The sequence below is a fragment of the Culex quinquefasciatus genome, chromosome 3, assembly GCF_015732765.1.
Source record: "Culex quinquefasciatus strain JHB chromosome 3, VPISU_Cqui_1.0_pri_paternal, whole genome shotgun sequence".
In the NCBI taxonomy this organism is placed as follows: domain Eukaryota; kingdom Metazoa; phylum Arthropoda; class Insecta; order Diptera; family Culicidae; genus Culex; species Culex quinquefasciatus.
In genome coordinates, this window is record NC_051863.1 from 184,658,645 (window position 1) to 184,680,953 (window position 22,309).

At 37.4% G+C, this 22,309-nt stretch overlaps 3 protein-coding genes and 1 long non-coding RNA gene across 5 annotated transcripts; 2 read left to right on the forward strand and 2 right to left on the reverse strand.

Moving 5' to 3' along the window:
- Positions 1–1,187: 1,187 nt before the first annotated feature.
- Positions 1,188–2,293, forward strand: LOC6046558 (NADH dehydrogenase [ubiquinone] iron-sulfur protein 3, mitochondrial). The gene is made up of 3 exons (XM_038260231.1): positions 1,188–1,363; positions 1,439–1,507; positions 1,569–2,293. Exons 1-3 carry the CDS (start codon positions 1,303–1,305, stop codon positions 2,225–2,227), a joined length of 789 nt encoding a protein of 262 aa, XP_038116159.1. The 5' UTR covers positions 1,188–1,302; the 3' UTR covers positions 2,228–2,293.
- Positions 2,294–2,377: 84 nt separating this feature from the next.
- LOC6046563 (dosage compensation regulator) lies at positions 2,378–15,479 on the reverse strand. Of its 2 annotated transcripts, none has more exons than XM_038260229.1 (4): positions 15,148–15,479; positions 14,549–15,083; positions 8,540–10,763; positions 2,378–3,474 (listed from the first exon to the last, which is right to left on the reverse strand). In XM_038260229.1, the coding sequence occupies exons 1-4, from the start codon at positions 15,230–15,232 to the stop codon at positions 2,500–2,502; spliced, it is 3,819 nt and encodes a 1,272-aa protein (XP_038116157.1). In that variant the 5' UTR covers positions 15,233–15,479; the 3' UTR covers positions 2,378–2,499. The 2 variants fall into 2 exon arrangements, with proteins under 2 accessions (XP_038116157.1, XP_038116158.1); XM_038260230.1 differs by lacking the exon at positions 15,148–15,479 and adding an exon at positions 14,030–14,122 and having other exon boundaries at positions 14,549–14,563.
- A 4,586-nt stretch (positions 15,480–20,065) lies between these two features.
- Positions 20,066–20,813, reverse strand: LOC119769730. Its single transcript, XR_005278503.1, has 2 exons — positions 20,616–20,813; positions 20,066–20,147 (listed from the first exon to the last, which is right to left on the reverse strand). It is a non-coding gene; the product is annotated as an uncharacterized LOC119769730 (long non-coding RNA).
- A 753-nt stretch (positions 20,814–21,566) lies between these two features.
- LOC119769734 (uncharacterized protein KIAA1143 homolog) lies at positions 21,567–22,309 on the forward strand. Its single transcript, XM_038263221.1, has 3 exons — positions 21,567–21,799; positions 21,854–21,983; positions 22,048–22,309. Exons 1-3 carry the CDS (start codon positions 21,674–21,676, stop codon positions 22,230–22,232), a joined length of 441 nt encoding a protein of 146 aa, XP_038119149.1. The 5' UTR covers positions 21,567–21,673; the 3' UTR covers positions 22,233–22,309.

Below are 22,309 nucleotides of genomic sequence, written 5' to 3' on the forward strand. Positions count from 1 at the left end.
TCATTTTCCACAGAAAACATTTTATAAAATTTTATCTTTATTTTATACTCATGAAAATATGACTTTTGAAGCTTGCTACAGTAATATGTAGTACATTTTCGATTTCAAACCATATTTGTATTTATGTTCCTGGTTAATGTTTGCTTAAGAAAATATCAAATTTATTCATTAAAATTCAATAATACCATTAACAATCACAAACCTGCCAAAGTTTCGGTTGAATAAGCTAAATCAGAGCAGACACGTGATATTTGCACACAAAAAATATGTAATTATCAAATAACTCTAGTAAAAAAATCATTTTACACTGTTTTCTGATTATAATTTCTGAATAAATCCCATATACTTAGACAAAACATAATTTTCAAAATGTTTATCGGTTTGCAAAGTTGTTTCTTGTCTTACTAATCAAAATGTGCAAATGACTCATGAAACCCATCATTTGATAAGTTTTCTGAACTGTTTGTATAAAGTTTCCAATAAATAATAAAGGAATTTAAAACCAAAAAAACTTAAAATAGAGATATCTCAGAAATTCCCCGATGAAAAATTTCCCTTTAAGAAGCATTGGAAAGCTGAGAAAATTTCCTATCGAGAAATTAAAAGTGAGAGTGTGTGCGTGCAACATGGAGTTAAACTCTATGAAAACCCTTGGTAAGCTTCACAGCAGCTGCACAGAAAGTTTAACCCCATGTTGCGATTTGACAGCTCGATAAGACACATTTGAAAGTGGCGATGACTATTTTTTCCTGATAAGGTTGTGTTAGAAATCACGCCGTGCCTTGGTGAAACGTAAACCAAACTTTGTTTTGAAGTGAATTAGTCTTAAGAATGTATGAAAAGTTCACTTAATAACATAGAAAGTTCCTTAACCACGAAAAACTAACAAAAAAGAAAAGGGCACAATTGAACTTTTTTTCTGGTTTGGAGTGAACATTGTTATGTGCCCTTTTGTTTTTTTGATTTTTTCAATAGGAAATTGTTTGCTATCAATCTGATTCTTGGAGGGCATGTAGGGAGTGTAATAATGAATGGAATAGTGGAATAATCCTAAATGTTTACGTTTTGGTTTTGTGCCCTAATGAAATGTTTGGCTCGAAATGTTTAAGTTAATCCGAGTCATATAAAATTTGATTTGGTTCTAGTACTCCACAAAGTACCAGAACGTCAAATTTGACATTGCAACTCAACTGTCAAAACTGAAAGTTCGTGCACGAACGGTGGACGAATTACATAAAAGTGTTGATCCGCGGCAGAGAATCTGCGGAGCAGTTTTACTTTTTGTGTCGCAAACTATTCGGGATGGCCTCGATCCTGCGCTCGCTGGCCACGGTGGCCCGCAGCGGCGTCCTCGCCGGAAATGGTAACCTTAGCACTTTGGGTTTGATAGGGGGTGAAAAGTTCTTAAAATGGTTTATTTTTTTTTTCCTTCATGAAGGGTTGGCTCGTTCCGCCACGGTCCCGGCGCTGATCCGCTGCAAGTCGGAGGCGGCTGCGGAATCCAGACGTGAGTACTCAACTTGGTTCGCGTTTGTTGAGTTGAAATAACATTCAAGGTTTGATTTTAGCAACTGTCCGCAAGCCGGATGCTGCCGCTCGTGCCGATTTGTCCGACTTTGGAAAGTACGTCGCCGAGTGTATGCCCAAGTACGTCCAGAAGGTGCAGCTCACTTCGGGCGATGAGCTGGAGGTGTTGATTGCCCCGGAGGGCGTCGTGCCGGTGTTGCAGTTCCTGAAGGATCACCACCAGGCGCAGTTCGCAAATCTGGTCGACATTGCCGGGATGGACGTTCCGAGCCGTCAGTACCGGTTCGAGGTCATCTACAACATCCTGTCGCTGCGGTACAACTCGCGGATCCGCGTCAAGACCTACACCGACGAGCTGACCCCGATCGATTCGTGCAACGAGGTGTTCAAGGCCGCCAATTGGTACGAGCGCGAAATCTGGGACATGTACGGTGTGTTCTTCGCGAACCACCCGGACCTGCGTCGCATCCTGACCGATTACGGGTTTGAGGGACACCCGCAGCGCCGTGACTTCCCGCTGACCGGGTACGTCGAGCTGCGGTACGACGACGAGAAGAAACGCGTCGTGTGCGAGCCGCTCGAGTTGGCCCAGGAGTTCCGCAAGTTTGACCTGTCGGCGCCGTGGGAACAGTTCCCGAACTTCCGCAACGCCAATCCGGCCACCGAGGAGATCGCGACCAAGCCGGAGGAGAAGAAGTGAGCACGCGGGGCAGGGTGCACTCGTTGCAGGATGGATTAAAGAAATAATTATGATTGTAGATGCGAATGTTGGTTGGATTTGCTGTTCCGAAAGACCGTAAATTAGATTGATTGTTGAGGAAATTTCGGATCCACTAAGAAAACAGTGAAATATTTGTCCACGTATAATTATTCAGAATTATCGTCAAACGCTGTTATGTAAAATTGAATTCTTTCGATACACTTGAGAGTGTAATCCACTATTTTAGTACTGCCTTAAATTACGTTTCGAATTTACCAGCGCTGTCCGCCGCGTCCTCCTCTAAATCCTCCGCGGTTGAAGCCTCCGCCTCCGTAACCACCTCCATTATTTCCAAATCCTCCGCCGCCATTATTTCCATATCCTCCACCGCTGTTATTCCCGTAACCACCTCCGTACCCGCCTCGTCCTCCACCGAATCCTCCACGATTTCCACCCCCAAATCCACCTCCCCGTCCACCGAACCGATTGCCACCGCCGCCTCCGTTATCCGACCGCGGGAACTTGCTGTTATAACTTGCTCGCGCCTGATCCAACGGCGAAAGCCCGGTCTCCCGCGTGATCTCAAAATCTCCAGCGCTGAACGTGCACAAATCCCTCACCACATCGATCAAATTCTGGTACTTTTCCTCCAGCTGGTTGACGTCCTCGGGATGTTCCGTGATGCGAATCAGCAGATCCTGAATAACCGGTCGCAGCGTCACAATGAGCGCCGCCTGATTCGGGTCCATCTCGTAGTTGAGCCAGTTGTCGATGCGGACCATGTTGTCGACCCATTCGACCTTCTTGCAGCCAAACAGCAGAATGTGGATCGGTGCCACCATGGACATGGCCTTGCAGGAGACGGCCCGCGTACGGATCTTCTCGCCAAACACGAACGTCGGATACGGGAAGGTGACCTGCAGGTTGGAGCAGTTGACCGACGTTTTGTGGATGAGGGCCGCCTTCGACTCGGTGGTCAACACCTTGCGCTTCTCCTTGTGGACGCAAATGTTCGGGTACAGGCCAACGCACAGCAATCCCAGCGCAATGTCCAGCCGGGAGTCGTCGTCGTCCTGGTTGAAGCTCATCTCGATCATGGATTCTTCGGGGAAGCCGGCCTGGGATAACAGTTCCAACAGCTGGCGCTTCGCCTCGGAGATGACGCGTAACGTGGGCTGCTGCAGGCCCTTTTCCTCGCAGAATTGCTTCTCGGCGTCCTCGCCGTAGCGGCTTTTTGAACTCCACATCTAAGGAGAAGAAAAGGAAAATTTCAAAACCCCCTTCCCAAAAAAAAACGTGAATTCAGTTATTCTCTAGAAATTCTTGATAATTAAGAAATTCTAGAGAATACCTCATTTTACTTTTTCAATACAACCAATACAGCAAGGGTTTCTTATGTACATAGAATCTTTTTAAAAAGCAAGCAAGTGATCATTTTTTTTTAATTTAGAGTTTTTTTTTAAATTAACACTTTTGGAATCAGAATTTTAGAGAAAATTCAAAATTTCAATATTATTAGAACAGTTTTTTTAATATCAAAAGTTACTAAAACTGTATTTTTTTTTAATTTTTAAACAATAAACTTTTAATATTTTGGTAAATGTATTTTTTTTTGAAAATTAAGCTGGTACAAATATTTTTAAAAGTTTTTGTCACCGCCCCCTTCAAAATTGGCCCGAAAAATCAGGGGGCAAAAAAAATATTTTTACAATAAACTTCAAAATTTCAATGAACATTCAAGTGCAACCAACTGAAATCAAATTAAAATACATTCTCCTGCGTTTAAAATCATTTTTAGCATGTTTGGGTTTATTAAAAATCTTAATATTTTTTGAAAATTTTCGATGCAAAATCTTTTTTTTCCGATACAATTTTTGTTTTTGTCAGATCTTAGATTTTTTGAAACCTAATGATTGCAAAACAACTGAACTAGTGTAAAATGCATTTTAAAACACTTTTTTCATTTAAATGTGAAGACTATGGCTTGTTATTTAAATTTTTATATTTTTTATTTTTTGCCCCCCCCCCCCCCAAAAACTTTTTTAAATATTTGCATCGGCCTTATAAAAAAATAATAAACATCCCAAAAAATCCAAAAAAAAAACTGAAATTATTGATATTATTTAGAATTTTTTTTCTGGGGCTGTTGAAATTTATTAAAATTATAAAATTCCCGAATAAGATATTTCTTAATTTTGAATTGAAAAAATGTTTTGGAAATTAGCTGTTTTTACAATTTTATAATACATTTTTTATTATATTTTTTTTTTGATAAAAAAATGCAGTTTAACGAATTTTTAGGTCGAAAAATTACGAAAGAGTGCAGTGATAACCATTTGTATTTTAGTTGTAAGTTATAATTAGAACTTTTCACAAAAAAATACGTATTTTTGCAAATTTTCGAAATTTTTGATGTTTTAGAGAACAAAAATCATTTTTAAAAAATCAGGTAGCGGAGCCATACCTTTTTGATAAATTGTGATTTTTGGAAAAAGCGAAAATATTTTCTAACTAAATTTATAAAATAATATACATACATACATACATTTTGAAATCAAAAATTACTCAACAACTTTTTGATTGATTGCACGGTTTTCAAGTTATATAGAGTAAAAGGTACCTATTTAGGCCGTTGCAAATATTTTTTGAAGTTTATCGTGGTGATTATTGCATTCGATCGTAAATTCTCGACTCACGATCGAGATTTCTCGATCGTAATTTGTCGATGGTAATTGTAACTTATCGATAGTAGATTGAGATCATTCGATCGTAATTTCTCGATCCATCGACCATCGACAAATTACGACCGACGATCGAGAAAATCTTTTGGTCGAAGCTCGTCTTCAAGTATTTCAAAAATTTCAAAAATTTTAAGAATTTCAAAAACTTAAAAAATTTCAAAATTTTTAAAAATTTCAAAAAAATTAAAAATTTCAAAAAATTCAAAAAAAAAAAATTTCAAAAATGTCAAAAAATTTAAAAATTTCAAAAATTTCAAAAAATTATTTTTTTTAATTTAAAAATTCATTTTAAAATTCAGAAATTTCAAAAACATTAAAAATTTCAAAATTTTTAAAGATTTCAAAAATTTTAAAAAAGTTCAAAAATTTTAAAAATTTTAAAAAATTTAAAATTTTTAAAAATTTTAGACATTTTAAAAACTTCAAAAATTTTAAAAATTTTAAAATTATTAAATTTTTAATTTTTTTCAAATTTTTAAATTTTAGTAAATTTTTAAAATTTTTGGAATTTTTAATTTTTAAATGTTTTTAATTTTTTTTAATTTTTTTTTAATTTTTTAAATCATTTTTTTTAAATTTGTAAAATTTTTAAAATTTATAAAAATTTTTAAATTCTTTGATTTTTTTAATTTTTTTTAAGTTTTTTAAATTTGTTAAAATTTTTGAAATTGTTTTTATTTTAATTTTGTTATTTTTTCACATAAAAAAAAATTAACTTAGACTTTTTTTTTAATATTCCGTTTAAATAAAAAAAAATCAATATACCTACATGGTATTACAAATTACGATCGTAATTTCTCGATCCACGATCGAGATTTCTCAACAGTCAAATTACGATCGTAATTTCAAAAATTTAAAAATTTTCAGAATTTTCAAAATTTTCAAAAATTTAATAAAATTTTAAAAATTTCAAAATTTTAAAAAATTTCAAAATTTTAAAAAACTTCTTTTTTTTTATTTTAAAATTTTTAAAAATTTCAATATTTTTAAAAACTTCAAAAATTTTTAAAATTTTAAAAATTTCAAAAATTTTAAAAAATTCAAAAAAAAAATTAATTTTCAAAAATGTCAAAAATTTCAAAAATTGTAAAAAATTTAACAATTTCAAAATTTTTTATAATTTCAAAATTTTAAAAAGTTTTAAAAATTTCAAAAATTTAAAAATTTCAAAAATTTAAATTTTTTTAAAAATGCAAATTTTCGAAATTTTTGATGTTTTAGAGAACAAAAATCATTTTTAAAAAATCAGGTAGCGGAGCCATACCTTTTTGATAAATTGTGATTTTTGGAAAAAGCGAAAATATTTTCTAACTAAATTTATAAAATAATATTTAGATGCACATACATTTTGAAATCAAAAATTACTTAACAACTTTTTGATTAATTGCACGGTTTTCAAGTTATATAGAGTAAAAGGTACCTATTTAGGCCGTTGCAAATATTTTTTGAAGTTTATCGTGGTGATTATTGCATTCGATCGTAAATTCTCGACTCACGATCGAGATTTCTCGATCGTAATTTGTCGATGGTAAGTAGTAATTTGTCGATAGTAGATTGAGATCATTCGATCGTAATTTCTCGATCCATCGACCATCGACAAATTACGACCGACGATCGAGAAAATCTTTTTTTCAAAACTCGTCTTGAAATATTTGAAAAATTTCAAGAATTTCAAAAAATTTAAGAACTTCAAAAATTTTAAAAATTTCAAAAATTTTAAAAATGTAAAAAAATTAAAAAAAAATCAAAAATGTCAAAAATTTTAAAAATTTTAATGGTTTTAAAGTTTTTAAAAATTTAAAAAATTTGAAAAATTTAATTTTTTTAAAAAATTTCAAAAAATTTCAAAAATTTCAAAAATTTAAAAAAATTTCATAAGTTTCAGAAATTTCAAAAATTTCAAAAAATTCAGAAGTTTCAGAAATTTCAAAAATTTCAAAATTTCAAAAATTTAAAAAAAATTAAAAATTTTAAAAATTAATTTTTTTTAAATTTCAAAAATTTTAAAATTTTTAAAAATTACAAAAACTTCAAAATTTTTAAAAAAAATTAAAAATTTATTTTTTTTAATTTAAAAATTTAATTTTTTTTAAAATTAAAAAAATTTAAAATTATTAAATTTATATATTTTTTTTAATTTTTATGAAATTTTTAATTTTTTTTTTAAAATTGAATTTTTTTAAAATTATTAAATTTATATATTTTTTTTAATTTTTATGAAATTTTTGATTTTTTTTAATTTTTGAAATTTTTTTTTTCAAATTTTTAGATGTTTTAAATTTTTTTTTCAATTTTTTAAATTATTTTTTTTTAAATTTTTCAAATTTTTAAATTTTTAATTTTTTTTAAAATTGTTATAATTTTTGAAATAGTTTTTTTTTTAATTTTGTTATTTTGTCACATTAAAAAAAATGAACTTAGACTTTTTTTAAATACTCCGTATAAATAAAAAAAATATTCAAAATACATGGTATTACAAATAACGATCGTAATTTCTCGATCCACGATCGAGATTTCTCAACAGTCAAATTACGATCGTATTTTTTTTTAAATTATAAAAAATGTTAACATTAAGTTGATTAATAAACTGTAACTGAATCTGTATTGTAAATGCTGGCCCCGAAAATCTTTAATAAAAAATATCCAAAATATAAAATTTCAACGCCAGAAAAAAATTAAAAATTCGAAATTCAAAAATAAAAAACGAAATTAAAAATTTATAAATTCTAAACCAAGGGATTCGAATACAGAGAAACCTCTTTTTACGCGGTGGCGTTACGCTTTTTGTTTCGTAGATTTCTCTTAAACCATACAATATTTTTGCAAACTTCAAAAAGCGTTTTGTAGATCTGAAGAAAACCTACAAATTACATTCCAAAAATTTTGCGTAGTTCCAGAGAAATCGACAAATTAGAAAATTGTAACGCACCGCGTAAAAGAGGTTTCACTGTATTTTGATTGTCCAAAGTTGAGGACTTTTAAATTCGAAAATTTTAAATTCTAAAGTCAGAAATTTATTATTTCTAAAATACAAATAAAAATAAATTTATAAAAATAACCAGAAATTCCAGAATTGAAGAAGTTTAAAATGTAAAAAATCACAAAACGCAAAAAAAGTAATTTCAAATTTTAAAAATTGTACGATTTGAAAATCGGAGAATTTAGAAAATTCTATAACTAAAAATACAAATTCGGAATTTTTTTAATTAAAGAATCAATAGTTTCAAAGTTTGAATATTAAAAAATTAAAAAAAAAAAAGAATTCAAAGGTAAAATAATTAAACCTTAAATTCTAAAATTAAAAGACCTAGTGATTAAAAATTTAAATAAAGTTCGTACTTGATTAGTCCTAACCACAATTTCACTCCGGATAATCGAATCTAGAAATTTTTATTTTTCTCAAAATGTGGGTCTCCAACCTAAAACATGACTCCAAACATGCTCCGAAATTATCTGATTTTGAAACACTTATGCTGCAAAATAGCTTTTTTCTGACATAGGAAATGTATGAAAGAAGTTTAATCCAAACCACAAAAAAAAAATCAAAATAATGATCTATTGAAATTCTTACCCGGAACGCCGTCAGCAGTGCCACAAAGTCCGAGTTGCGCTTGCCGCTGAGCGCCTTCTGGCGCGTCATCAACCGGCGCTGGCCCATGTCCAGGGCGAAAATCTCCGAAAACGTGCCCGAATAGGCGGCCATCGTCGCCATCGGATCGCACAGCCCAAACAGCGTGCTCAGAATCATCATCTTGCCGAGTCGTGGCTCGATCGGAAGCCGGGCCAGAATGCGCCCAAACGGAGTCAGCTCCTCGGCCGCGTCCAGACACTTCATCTCCTTGAGCAGCACTTCGGCCTCGATGACGGCGTCCAGTGGGGGCGGTTCGAGCGCCTTGGAGAGGAACTGGCCGATGGAACCGAGGCGGAGCAGCTTGATGCTGAGGGCCAGCTCGTGCAGCGGAGTGCGGAACATTTCCGGCGTCATGTGTTCGTCCAGCTTTTCGAAGCGGGCGCGGGAGCAGAGCGTGAAACACTTGCCCGGCCGGACACGACCTGCGCGACCCTTTCGCTGTTCCAGGTTGGTGCGTGCCGCCCATACGGTCGCGTAGCTGGTCATGTTGTTGTGGGAGGTGAACAGCTTCATGCGGGCCTTGCAGATGTCGATCACGTACACGATGTCGTCGATCGTGATCGAAGTTTCAGCGATGTTGGTCGCCAGAATGACCTTGCGGCTGTTGCCAAAGTGCTGGAACACTTTCCGTTGGTCTTCTCGGGGGAGTTGCGAGTGAAGTGGGAGAATCGTACACTTGCTGCCACTAAACTGGGGCTTGCTCTGGAGGAACTTCATGAGAGCGAAGATCAGATTCCAACCTGGAAGGAAGACCAATACGGCTCCCGGGACGTTCTGCTGGTCGATGAAGTTTAAGATTGCTTCCACCAGCTCGAAGGAACACTCGGACTCGGACATACGGGCCATTGAGTTCTTGGTTTGGATCGAGTAGCGTCGTTCGTCGATGACCGTGTTCAGGTTGGACGTGTCCGCTTCACCGGTCAGCTTGAGCGTTGCCTCTCCCTCACCTTCATCGTCGTCATCCTTGTTGCCGCCACCTCGTTTGCGCTTCTTGGTGTCCATCGAGGGAACGAAACCGGTCATTTCGATGCAATCTTCCAGGAAGAACTGCTCCACTGGATGAGCTCTTCCCTGCACTTCAATGCAGGGACAATTTCCGAAATACTCCGAAAACAGCGTCGTGTCGATCGTGGCCGACATAAGGATGACCCGCAGATCCGGATAAGTGTGCAACATGTCACGAAGCACCACCAGAATAAAGTCACTGTTGACGTCACGTTCGTGAATTTCATCAACGATCACGTGCGAAACACCTCGCAGGCCTGCTTCCAGCTTGCGCAGCAACACTCCAATCGTACAGAACATGATCGATCCGTACGGCCGCGGCAGAACCGACTCGAACCGCACCGAATATCCGACCGCCTCCCCAAGGTTCTCACAGCGCTCGTTCGCAATACGTTCCGCCACGCTGATTGCGCTGATCCGACGCGGCTGCGTTACGGCCACGTTACAGTACGCACCCTGGCCAGAGTTGATGTAGTCCTCCAGGATGAACTGCGCAATTTGGGTCGTCTTACCGCAGCCGGTGTTACCGCGGATCAACACCACCGGATTATCGTTGATCGCTTCCATGATCCGATCACGAATCGCCGCGATCGGCAACTGCTCCCGATTCCTCCTGCTCTCCTGCAAATCCTTGTCCTGCTGCTCCCGTTCACGCGCCCCCTTCATCAGATCATCACTCAACTGATCCAGCGACGCCGTTGCCAAGTACCCTTCGTCAATGTTACAAGCAATCCACGGGTTCCAGTTCGGCTGGGGCGGCGACCACGGAATAACCGACGCCTGCTGCTTCAAGCTGATACTCTGCGCCTTGAAGTGCACCTCGTCCGACGGATGCAGCAGACTCAACCCCTCGCCACCGACTTCCTGCTTGGCGCGTTGCACATTCACCGGCTGGATCTCGACCTCCTGCAAGCATTGCACGATCCGCTGCTCCAGCTTGTCCGAAATTCGCACCGGCAGCGGCTTCAGCTGCTCCTGGGCCTTGGCCGCCTTGCCGGCGACGCCCGTGTTGGCCTCGATCACCCCGAGATGGAACAGCTGGCGGACGATCGACAGGGCGCACGACTTCGAAGCGGACTGCTTGTTCGAGCCGGACTCGCGGCCAACCACGGGCCGGTTCAGCTGCCGCACGTAGATGTTCAGCTCGGCCATGAAGCTTCTGCGGGGTGGGCGAATTTGTGGTTGTTAGGGGGAAGAGATGAGAGAGGGGGAAGAATAGAGAAAAAAAGGGTAAGTAATGTTTAAAAGATCACTGGTATGTTAAATTTTCTTCAACAAGGAAGACTCTTCTTTTTTTGGCCCAATGCGAAAATTTTCGGATCTAATCTTACTGTAATTTTATAAAAGGACAAAAGACAAAATTTTAATTGCTATAAATAAAAACACAGAAAATTATTTTAAAATCAGGCTGGTACAACTATTATTAAAAGTTTTTCTTAAATTTTTAAAATCTTAAATTCGCAAATTTTGAAAATTCTTAAATTCTAAAATTCCTAAATTCTTTAATTCTAAAATTCTAAATTTCTAAAATCCTAAACTCCAAATTTTAAAATTCTAAAATCCTAAATTCTAAAATTCTAAAATTTAAAAATTCTATAATTTAAATTGTCAAAAATTCAAAAATCCAAAAATTCTAAATTCTAAAATTCTAGAATACTTAAATTTAAATATTAAAAAAATGTTGTTCTTAAATTTTTAAATTCTCAAATTTTTAAATTCTTAAATTCTAGAATTCTGAAATTCTAAAATTCTAAAATTCTAAAATTCTAAAATTCTAAAATTCTAAAATTCTAAAATTCTAAAATTTTAAAATTCTAAAATTCTTAAATTCTAAAATTCTAAAATTCTAAAATTCTTAAATTCTAAAGTTCTAAAGTTCTAAAATTCCTAAATTTTTAAATTTTAAAATTCTGAAATTCCGAAATTCTCAAATTCTTAAATTCTTAAATTTCTTAAATTCTAAAATTCTAAAATTCTTAAATTCTTAAATTCTTAAATTCTTAAATTCTAAAATTCTTAAATTCTTAAATTCTTAAATTCTAAAATTCTTAAATTCTTAAATTCTTAAATTCTAAAATTCTAAAATTCTAAAATTCTTAAATTCTAAAATTCTAAAATTCTTAAATTCTTAAATTCTTCAATTCTTAAATTCTTAAATTCTTAAATTCTTAAATTCTTAAATTCTTAAATTCTTAAATTCTTAAATTCTTAAATTCTTAAATTCTTAAATTCTTAAATTCTTAAATTCTTAAATTCTTAAATTCTTAAATTCTTAAATTCTTAAATTCTTAAATTCTTAAATACTTAAATTCTTAAATTCTTAAATTCTTAAATTCTTAAATTCTTAAATTCTTAAATTCTTAAATTCTTAAATTCTTAAATTCTTAAATTCTTAAATTCATAAATTCATAAATTCTTAAATTCTTAAATTCTTAAATTTAAATTCTTAATTCTTAAATTCTTAAATTCTTAAATTCTTAAATTCTTAAATTCTTAAATTCTTAAATTCTTAAATTCTTAGATTCTTAAATTCTTAAATTCTTAAATTCTTAAATTCTTAAATTCTTAAATTCTTAAATTCTTAAATTCTTAAATTCTTAAATTCTTAGATTCTTAAATTCTTAAATTTTTAAATTCTTAAATTCTTAAATTCTTAAATTCTTAAATTCTTAAATTCTTAAATTCTTAAATTCTTAAATTCTTAAATTCTTAAATTCTTAAATTATTAAATTCTTAAATTCTTAAATTCTTAAATTCTTAAATTCTTAAATTCTTATATTCTTATATTCTTATATTCTTATATTCTTAAATTCTTAAATTCTTAAGTTCTTAAATTTTTAAATTCTTAAATTCTTAAATTCTTAAATTCCTAAATTCTTAAATTCATAAAATTATAAAATCTGAAATTTTTAAATTCCTAAATTCATAAAATCTGAAATTTTGAAATTGTTAAGTTGTCAAGTTGTTAAATTGTTAAAGTGTTAAATTGTTAAATTGTTAAAGTGTTAAATTGTTAAATTGTTAAATTGTTAAATTCCTTAATTCTAGAGTAAATTTTCAAAACAACCTATGAGTCATGTGTTTGCTATGCAGATACATAAGTAGGACCTTTTGAAAATTTAATCTAGAATTCTAAAATTTTTAAATTCTGAAATTCTCATTTTTTTAATTCTAAAATTCTAAACTTTCAATTCTTGAATTTTGAATTTTTTGAAAAAAATATAATATTAAATGTTAGAATTTTTGGTTTTCGTAAATTTTTAATTTCGAATTTCTAAGTTTCAGATTTTTAAATCATTTGCAATTTCGACTGGCAATTTCTGAAAATTTTCAAGTTTGAAATTTGATCATTTTTGAGCTTTTGAATTTATAGTAGGTACTTTAATATCAAAATGATTATTCAATTCTGCTTTTTTTTAATTTCCAAATTTCAGATATTGAATATTATTGAAATTTATTTTGGCCGCTGCAAATATTTTTTGGAGTGTATGTCCCTCGACTCTGACCAAAGTCGAGGAGGGAGAGGCAAAAAAAAAATAAAATAAAAGTATAAACATTTAAAATACGAGCTATCGTTTTAACATTTTAACGAAAAAAGTGTTTTGAAATGCATTATACACCTGTCCATTTGTTTTGCAATCATAAGTTGCCAAAATATCTACGAAATATTGACAAAAATTTGAAAATTTTCATAAAAATTCCAAACATGTTGAAACGAGGCCATCATGCCCCTGATTTTTTCGGAGCAATTTTGAAAGGAGGAGGAGGGGGGATGGAGGGTATGCAACATAAACTGCTTAATAAAAAAAATCAAGCAAAAAAATGTAAATTGGCCAATGCCGCAAAGAGGCTATCCTGCTCACGTCAGATGATGTTTACATCTGGCATGAAAGAGATACACTCTTTGTTTACAAACCCACTCCACCCCTTTTTCATTGTTTTGCTAGATTTAAGAATTTTACATAATTCTGAATGTTTTAAAGTTATTCTGAATTTGCAATTAATTGTTTTGAGCCAGTGATGCCAGAAAACATTCTCTATAAATGCAATTTTTAGTGAGTGTTCGCTTAAATTTCGTCACAAGTGGCAGCACTAGGCAGGCACAAAAGAGCGTTGAGAGAAAAAGGCTAAGCCGATAATAGAAATTGCGTTTGCTCCAGTGCATTCTCGTCAGACCATAATAGACATGGGAAATATTTTTGTAAAATGCTTGTAACAGGAATAGGAATAACATTTGATGAAAATCAAACTAAACAGAAATGTTCTCAAAAAGCTGCTCTATCGGTTGGTGTACTTTGTTTTAGTCAATTTCAAGTAACACTCCAGATTTTCAAATAGATTCAAAACGCCCATTTTTTTCGATATTTGCTATTTGAAAAGCAGTTTTTTTTTGTTGTAATCTTTCCGATGCCTTTTTCTACTTACCATACTTTTTCGATTTCCCAAACTCTCAACCACGACCGTCACCATCTTCACGTCGCACCGCCCGAGCGCAGCTCTCGAATCGTCACGTTGAACCTTTTTTTTGCGCCACCGCCGGAAGGAAAGAAGAAACCATTTCAAATGTTTGCCGCAAAACGCTCTATTTCTCAGTCTCTGTTTGTTTCATTCTTCACCCTTTTTGGTCGCAACATCGGTTCGGGAGCATCCTAAAATCCGGCCAAGAATACTCCCCACGATGTTGGCGCGTTTCTTGCTTTTTTTTTTTCATACTCTGCGGCCAAACATTCGAGCTGGTCACTTCTCTCCGGTGAGATTCGAGGGCTGCCCTTGGGAGTTTTTGAAAGGGGAAAATTTTGGCCGTTCTTTTGAGGACAAGAACGGGTAAAATTTTAAACTGAACCGATGAAATCTTCATCATTTCTCCAGATTTCAAAGACGACAGAAATAAAGAGAAATGAAACGATAGTTTGAGTGGAACAAAAAATGCTCGTTCGCGCTCACCTGTTGTGATCCGGTCCGACGCAGGTGTACTTGTACTCCGGATTGAGCTTGTTCTGCTGCAGCCACTGGTTCAGCCGGGCCTTGGCGTTTTCGATGGTCCAGTTGCCGTGGATGGCGGCGTTCACGTCCAACGATTCGGCCGCCTCCATGTTGGCCGCCTGTTCGGCGAGATCCTCGCGCGACGGCTGATACGGCCGGTAGGCCTGGCCCAAATCCGACGGTCCCATTCCGCCCTTGAACACGTTGGCCGGATTCATGACCATCAGCGAGGGCGGCCCATCGTTGCCACCGGAGGAGTTTCCGTACGATTGGTTGCCGCCGCCGCCGCCAAACGATTGGCCACCGCTGCTGCCGCTGGCCGGATCGTCCGACGGAACATCCGACTGGGAAATCTGCCCAGCCCGGACCAGATAGTTGACAAAGTCCCGGGCGGCATTCCGCTCGGCGTCCTTCTTGTTGGTGGAGTTGCCGGCGCCGACGTACGCCACATTGGGAACGCGGACCTCGCACAGGAAGCGCTGCCGGTTCTTGGGACCTGCGGAAGAGGTTAGTTATTTAGTACGGGAATTCAAGCGATTTTGTTTGCGAGGCAATCCTACCCGTGGGACGGACGTTGAAGTTCGGGTCGCTGCCGTTCTTCTGACACCACTCGTGGAAAAAGGACTTCACGTCTTTAGTAGCCATGGCGTCACGCTAGCCGGATTCCGGTGAAAAATCGATAATTCGACACAGAAGATTTCTGCACGAAATTGAGGTTTTCCACCAACTTTTTACTGCGAATAGTTAACAGCACTAACACTTTCACTGGGAAGCGATTAGCTTAAGCTGAAACTCGATTTAAAGCGGTAATTTAAGATTTTCAGATCACCACAAATTTACACTGGAACCGCTTGTAAAAATGGCGACGTTTGGCGACCGCAGACCGGTTGACGTTTGGAGAAGTTTGAGGAGGTAGTAGATTTTCCTTAGTTGTGACATTTAGTTCTACTACCTCCAGCGTGTATTACAGAATTTGGTTTAGTTTCATTACAGATATCACTCTTGACAAAAAGTTTCAACTTCTCATGATATCCGAATTTTTATCAATAATTTTAATATTGAAAAACACATTTATAAATTTTTATGAACAAAAAAAAGTTAAACTTCTTTCTACTTTTTGCTTATCATTTCTAGAGTACTTTTTCAAAAGGTCCTATAAGGCTTTCTAGGCCCAGTGAAAAAAATATAATTTAACTCAAAAATGACGAACTCCTCGTCACAGTGTCCTGATGCAAACAATGATCGAGCTGTAGCTGTCACAGCCCTACGAAGTATGTTGGCTGACATATCGGGCAGTCAGTCAAATAAACCAGCTAGAAGTCGCTTGACAAAAAAAAATTGCTAGAAAGAGATAGGAAACCTGATGCAAACAAACGTCCAGCTGTCATGTAAACATACTTTGAATGTGTTGGTAAATTTCTGACTAGAAAGCCTTATGTGCAAAAACCTCAATCTGAGAAATTTGATGATAAAGTTTTGGTGCACATTTTTAAATCCCATTCAAACACGTTTTGGTATTTTTCGATTCTGAAAACGCCCAAATGGGTCTAGAGTAATGCTTTTCAAGTGTACATCTCGGGATTATATAAAAGACAAGATTACGCTTAGTTCTGACGCAATTTGGTTCATACAACCTGTGAGTGCACATAGGACACGTTTCATAGAACAATTTTTGCACATACGACATTGGCATTGACTATATTCATGTGGCATTGCACATAAAACTTTATCAAATAAAATTTAAATCTCGATTTAAACAAAAACTAAATTTTGTAATAATAATGTATTTCCAACCCTCTCGCAACGTGTAGGCATCAGCTGATGAAGAGCATGAAATATTTCAATGCCTCCAGCGCGTGAGAGGAGAGAGAAGCCGTTATTTACCAATGAGCATTCTGTCAGATGGGTGGCGGGTAGGATAATTTACGATGCCAAATTAACCAATGCGCCAATGTAAACAATCAATATTGTTTACTTTGGCGCATAGGATAATTTGACATGGTAAATTGTCTTATCCGCCTATCGAGCTGTGAGCGCACATAATACATTTTTAATCTTTCGTTTTGAAAGTTTTTGGCCCAAGTAGTGTAAACATATTATTTAACACTTATAAACAAGTGTTCCGATAGCCCCCAGCAGCACTGCATGCGCACAACTTTTATGCCAAAGTGATTACCACGTCACGGATTATTACCATGTCCGATTATCACGTCACAGTCTCACGTACCCCCTCTCCCTTGTCACACTTGCGACAACTCTCCACCCCCTTAGAGCGTGACGTACTTTATGGATGACGCCTACGGCCTAACGAAGGATGCAAGATGTTGATTCAGGAGCGGCCCTGAGAACCTTGCTCTTCGCCAAAGAATTATTCCGATCTCAGGGGTTGGATCTCCGAACGGGTTCTACGGCTGTTGCTTGGCCGAGGGGTGAGGTCAGCTTGGGACCTGAAGAGCGCAAGTCGCACAAAACTGGAATCAATTGCGTTGATCGAGATGCTTATGCGGCGGTCCGAATCGCGCGCCTCGAAGTCATGTCCCCGAGCAAGTCCAGGATCTCATCCGAGTACTGGGTAAAGTGCTCGTATGAATCGAACGCTGCTAAACTGCCAGGGCCATGAACGAGTCGGTTAGGTTGCCGACTTGATACCGTTTGGGAGGAGTCAGGCAGGTCAAATCATAGGACGAGTACGCCCAATGGACGTAATCCAGCATTGCATTGCAGACTGCACGATAAGAAAGGTAGAAACGAGTAGTCGTAGAAAGGACGAAAGGTAGTCGTGCGGAATATCCAAGATGGAAACATCCGAAAAGATCAACCACTGCAGGTTTTCGTGCTCTTAGACAGACAGATGGACTTTATCTGGTTGTGACGTAGTTCTTAAGCTGGCTGATGAGCAGCTATTAGGACCTGTCGAGCGCGAAGAGTCACAAGCGATTCTTCAGCGAGGTAAGTTCACTCAGATTAGCAGCCAATTCCTCCGTAAAACCACACTGAAATAAATATCATGATGTATGCTATTAGTTTCGCATATAGATTTTTGCAGAATGCCTTTACATTTGACCGGTATATGCGCTGCACATGAACTGTGTAAGCACTGCATATAAATGGATTGGGAACAGAAATATGCCAACGCACATAAAAAATATGCTCACGGCATATGAATGTTATATGCAATGCTCACAGATTGAATTATGCGGCTATTTGCACCCACATATAACATGTAAGTGCAGCACCCACAATTTATAATGAATTTTCAATTGATTTTTGATAGTCATGCATTTTATTATTATGTATTACTTCTAATACTAATATTTTCTTTCTTAATCATAAAAAAAGTTTTTGATTCATGTTTTTTTAACTTTTATTAAGCTACGATTGCGGACTTGGAGCACTTGCGGTAGTTCCTGAAACGGGAGCGGCTCCATCGGTTTCTTGGAGGAGATCGCTTTGAGAGGGACCGTTTCCGGGAGGAGAGACTTCTTGAGCGGCTGCTCTTTGTTTCACCGAACGTCCTTGACCTTACCGGCTGCTTGATGTGGTCCATCAAATTCTCGAAGCACATGTCCGACTTGACGTCCAGCTCGATGTTTTTGTGTCAAGGTCGACAGCAGCACTGGAAGATTGTTCTTGTGCAGTTTTCGATCGATAGTTCTCATGATCTGTGAAATGAAAAAAACGTTTAGCATCTCCTCACCACACTATACATATCTTCTCTACAAACCTGGTTGGGAACCAATCCGATGCGGTTCACCACCTCCAGAAGCAATCTGCACGGACCGGCGCTGTTCTGCAGTCCCGGAACGAGCGTCCCATTGGCGGCCATCTCCATCTGCTGCTTTCAAATTAATTGACGTGGAAAACCCGGGACACCACCGAACAGGACACGCTCCAGATCGTCAGATACAGCCGGATCTCGTGAATCTTACCGATGTGGCCAAACAGGCTCTGAATCTGGTCTGGTCTGGACCACCTTCGAGCAGGAATCGCCTGCAATCTCGGTGCGCGGAATCGGCCTCAACACCGTTTGAGCGCAGTTTCACAATTCTGGGACAAAATGAACCTCGAGGCTGTTGCTACTGGCTCAACTTCCGGACCCACCAAGCCGACGCTCTCCTCTTCGACGGCGGAGGACTCCGGTGCCTACTGCGGGTTTTTCCCAGTTCCCAGAGTTCGCTGGACCGCGAGTGAGGTTCCCGGACGCCGGACATTATCGTCGAAGCTGGAAGAAAAGTAAAATGTGAAATCTTGCCGAAACAAGGAAAACCCGAGATTAACGTTTGCTTACCTTTGCTAGAAGATTTAATTAATCAGACCAACCGATTATGCACAAAAAAAAACTACTTTTTAAAAGAAAACTTTTCAAAAGAAAACTCGAGACCGAACTCGTTTTATTCCACCGTGGCCATCTTGTTCAATTATGCACGTTTATGCACATCGCATACACTCGCATACGCGCACATCGGGCATGCACTCATAAATGTTGTGAGCATTGCATATACTTTTTATGAGTAAAAGCATTCTGCAAAAATCTATAGTATTGCGCATATAAAACTTATATGCGATGCTCACAAGGGTTATTTGCGTAAACAATATTTTTTATCTAACAGTATGCAAGCTCGGTTATGTGCAGTACGCATATAAAATCTATGAAGATGTTTATTCAAATTTATATGTGGAGCATATGAGGTTCAATATGAAAGATTATAGTTATTATTACGCTGATTTGAGATACAGTTATGTGCAGTTGACATTTAGAATCAATCATGATTTTAGTTTCAGTGCAGTTCGTTTATGGCTGGCTGTGAGAAAAGATGATCACGACGACGAAGCCGCGACGCACTTGTCTTAGTGTCCATGCTGAAACTGAAAAACCACGGCGTAGTACTGACAGATCGTGCACGGCCGCCATGCGACCGCGTATTCCGTTACGGTGACGCTGCTCCAGCTGGACGATACCCTGCGTAGTCAGGAACAACACGTCGTGATCGGAGCGCTTCTGCAGAGCCTTTGTTACATACATGTAAATCGATAAAAAAAAGTCAGAGGTTGGTGTGAGCACACACTTAATTTTATTAAAAAACTGTTATCAGGGCATTAAAATACACATTCTCATCTATTATCAAATATACACAGAAAAAAATATTCCTAATCATCTTTTAGTGGATTCAAAAAAAAAAATCTGTAATATGACATTTTGTGATTTTCTACATGTATGTAACCCCTTAACCGCCGCATCCTCTATGTTTCCGCCCACAGAAACATTAGTCTCAGCAGCTCGTGCATTTTTGGATTCTTGGACACGTTGTCCCAAGCGGCCCAGACGACCTGCATCTGCGTGCGTAATTATGAGTTTGCCGTTGGCGAAGTTGTTGATAGCCGATCCGCCCGGGTTCCGGCAATCTTAATGTACTCGACGTTCGTCTTGAGGTTCTCTGACAGACCATGAACACGAAGCGGATGGCGCGCTCTTTTTTAAGGTTTCTAGAAGCGTCCTCCGTACCACGTCCGCCGCCGCTTGGTTGGTCGTTGTCGGGGGACCAGGTACCGTAAAGCAGTGCTGCGGGTGATGAAAAAGTAGTTTAAGGTTAAGGTTTATTAAATTTAACAGCATAACATTTCCCTCCTGAAATGTGTTAACCGGTACCGTGGCCATCCGAAGTCGTCCCTGGCCAAAAGGTGGGATGTTTTCTGCCCTTCCGGATGTTTTTTGGTCGGTTCCGTGGCCATCCGGATGGCTTCTCTGTGCAAGAGGGATGATGCTTTTTGGCCATCCGGATGGCCACGGAACAGACAAAATCTATCCGGGCGGCCAAAAGCATCCTCCCTTTTGGACAGGGACACCTTCCAGATAGCCACGGAACCAAGAAAACCCATCCGGAAAGCCAAATAATGGCCACGGTACCGGCAAACCCAACCCGAAAGGCCAAACAAATATTCGCCCTCTTGCACAGGGACGCCTTTCGGAGCCGATCCCATGGTCCTGGAATCATCTTTGGGAATCACGGTAATTTTCCACCCTACTTACCGTATTTTTTTGTTGCCGCAATCCTTCGCCCTCCGACACTTTTCTTTAAAAACTCAGACAGTCCACAACAATGATCTGTCCGGGATCCTATCAACCAAAACAAAAAACATATTTTATGCTGTTTTATGAGTTGTTTTGGTATGTCATGCTGGGAGTCGTATCCGCCAGATTCGGGAGAGAGAGCTCATTGGTTAAATTTTGCTCTTCTCTTTGCTGTGTCAGGCATTGAAACATTTCATACTCTCTTACAGCTGACGTCTACACGTTAACCGGAACCTAGGCAAACATTATTTTTAAAAGATATATGGATATAAAAAATCTATCCTTACTTTCTAATTATTCAATAAAATGCGTACATACGTCGTTATTATATTAGCGTATGTGCATAATGATTGAAATATATTTAAAATTGTACATAGGTCGATTTGTTATTGTCGTATGTGCATCATTTTACTGAATGCACATAGGACACTGAGAGGTAAAACGACGTAAATTATTTTGTATGAAAATTTAAGAGAATGCTCATAGGTTATTTTGCATTTCGCTAATAATTTTAAAAATTAAATACTTAGAAGAAATCGGGTTTGAGGATAGTGTAGTTTCGGATATGCAGAACGTCATGCATTGTATAACTCAGTTTGTTTACTTTTGGCGCATAGGACCTTTTGAAAAAGTACTCTAGAATTTTAACTCATCTCTTACAGACATCTCCCAATCGATACAGAAAAAAACCCTGTGACATCCCTACCCAGTCACGACGTTCTAGAAAGATTCTAGCAGAATTCTTAGAGAGCTGGATATTCTCAGAGCATTCTAGCAGAAATGTTCCACCGTTCTAGTAGGATTCTGACAGAACCAACTCTGCTAGAATATTTCGTGACTGGGTAGCCGCAAACCCATCGGTGTGTGCGTGACATCGCGCTTCATGAATGAAAAGTTGTTGACAAACAACTCGCCAGCTGATTGTCATTCTCCGCGCGATAGTAAATAAAATTTCGGGCGTCGATTTGCGGCGCGAAACTGCAACGACAAGTTTTAGTAATTTTTCACGCCCAACAATGTCCGGTCGCGGGGGCGGCAGAGGCAAGCGAAACGTGGCCTTCATCAAGCCGGACGAGCCGGACTTTCTGAAAGCGATGAAGGCCCAAATCGGCTACCGGGAAGGACCAACGGTGGATGCAAAGGTAAGGTTGGATTATACCTTAAAAAAGTAACACTAACTAAACTTAATTTCTCAGCGTCAACGGGTACAAAACCTGGAGGACTCCGACGACGACGAACGGGAAGATCGCGAGGACGAGAAACCGCAAATCGTGGTCGTCAAAGAAGGTGATCTGACGGCGGAACAAGCGGCCGTGGCGCAGAAAGGTAAGTGGCAAGACAAATCTCTTGTATAGTAAGTAGGAAGCCAATTTTTATTTCAACCTTGTAGAAGAGGAGGAGAAACCGGCCGACCTGAACCAGAAGATTGTGTTCAAGTCGAAAAAGGGCAAAGCCGGCGCAAGCTTGGACGACGTCCAGGTGCTGGACCGGAAGGCGAAGAAGAAGAAGGAAAAGGAAGCCAAAAGTAAGCTCTCGTTTGACGATGACGAGGAGGAGGAGGAAGAGGATGAGTAGTTTTAAGCTATTTTTTAACAATTTGTCCAAATTGACGATACTAAACTGAGAACTATAACATTTCACTAAGTCATTTT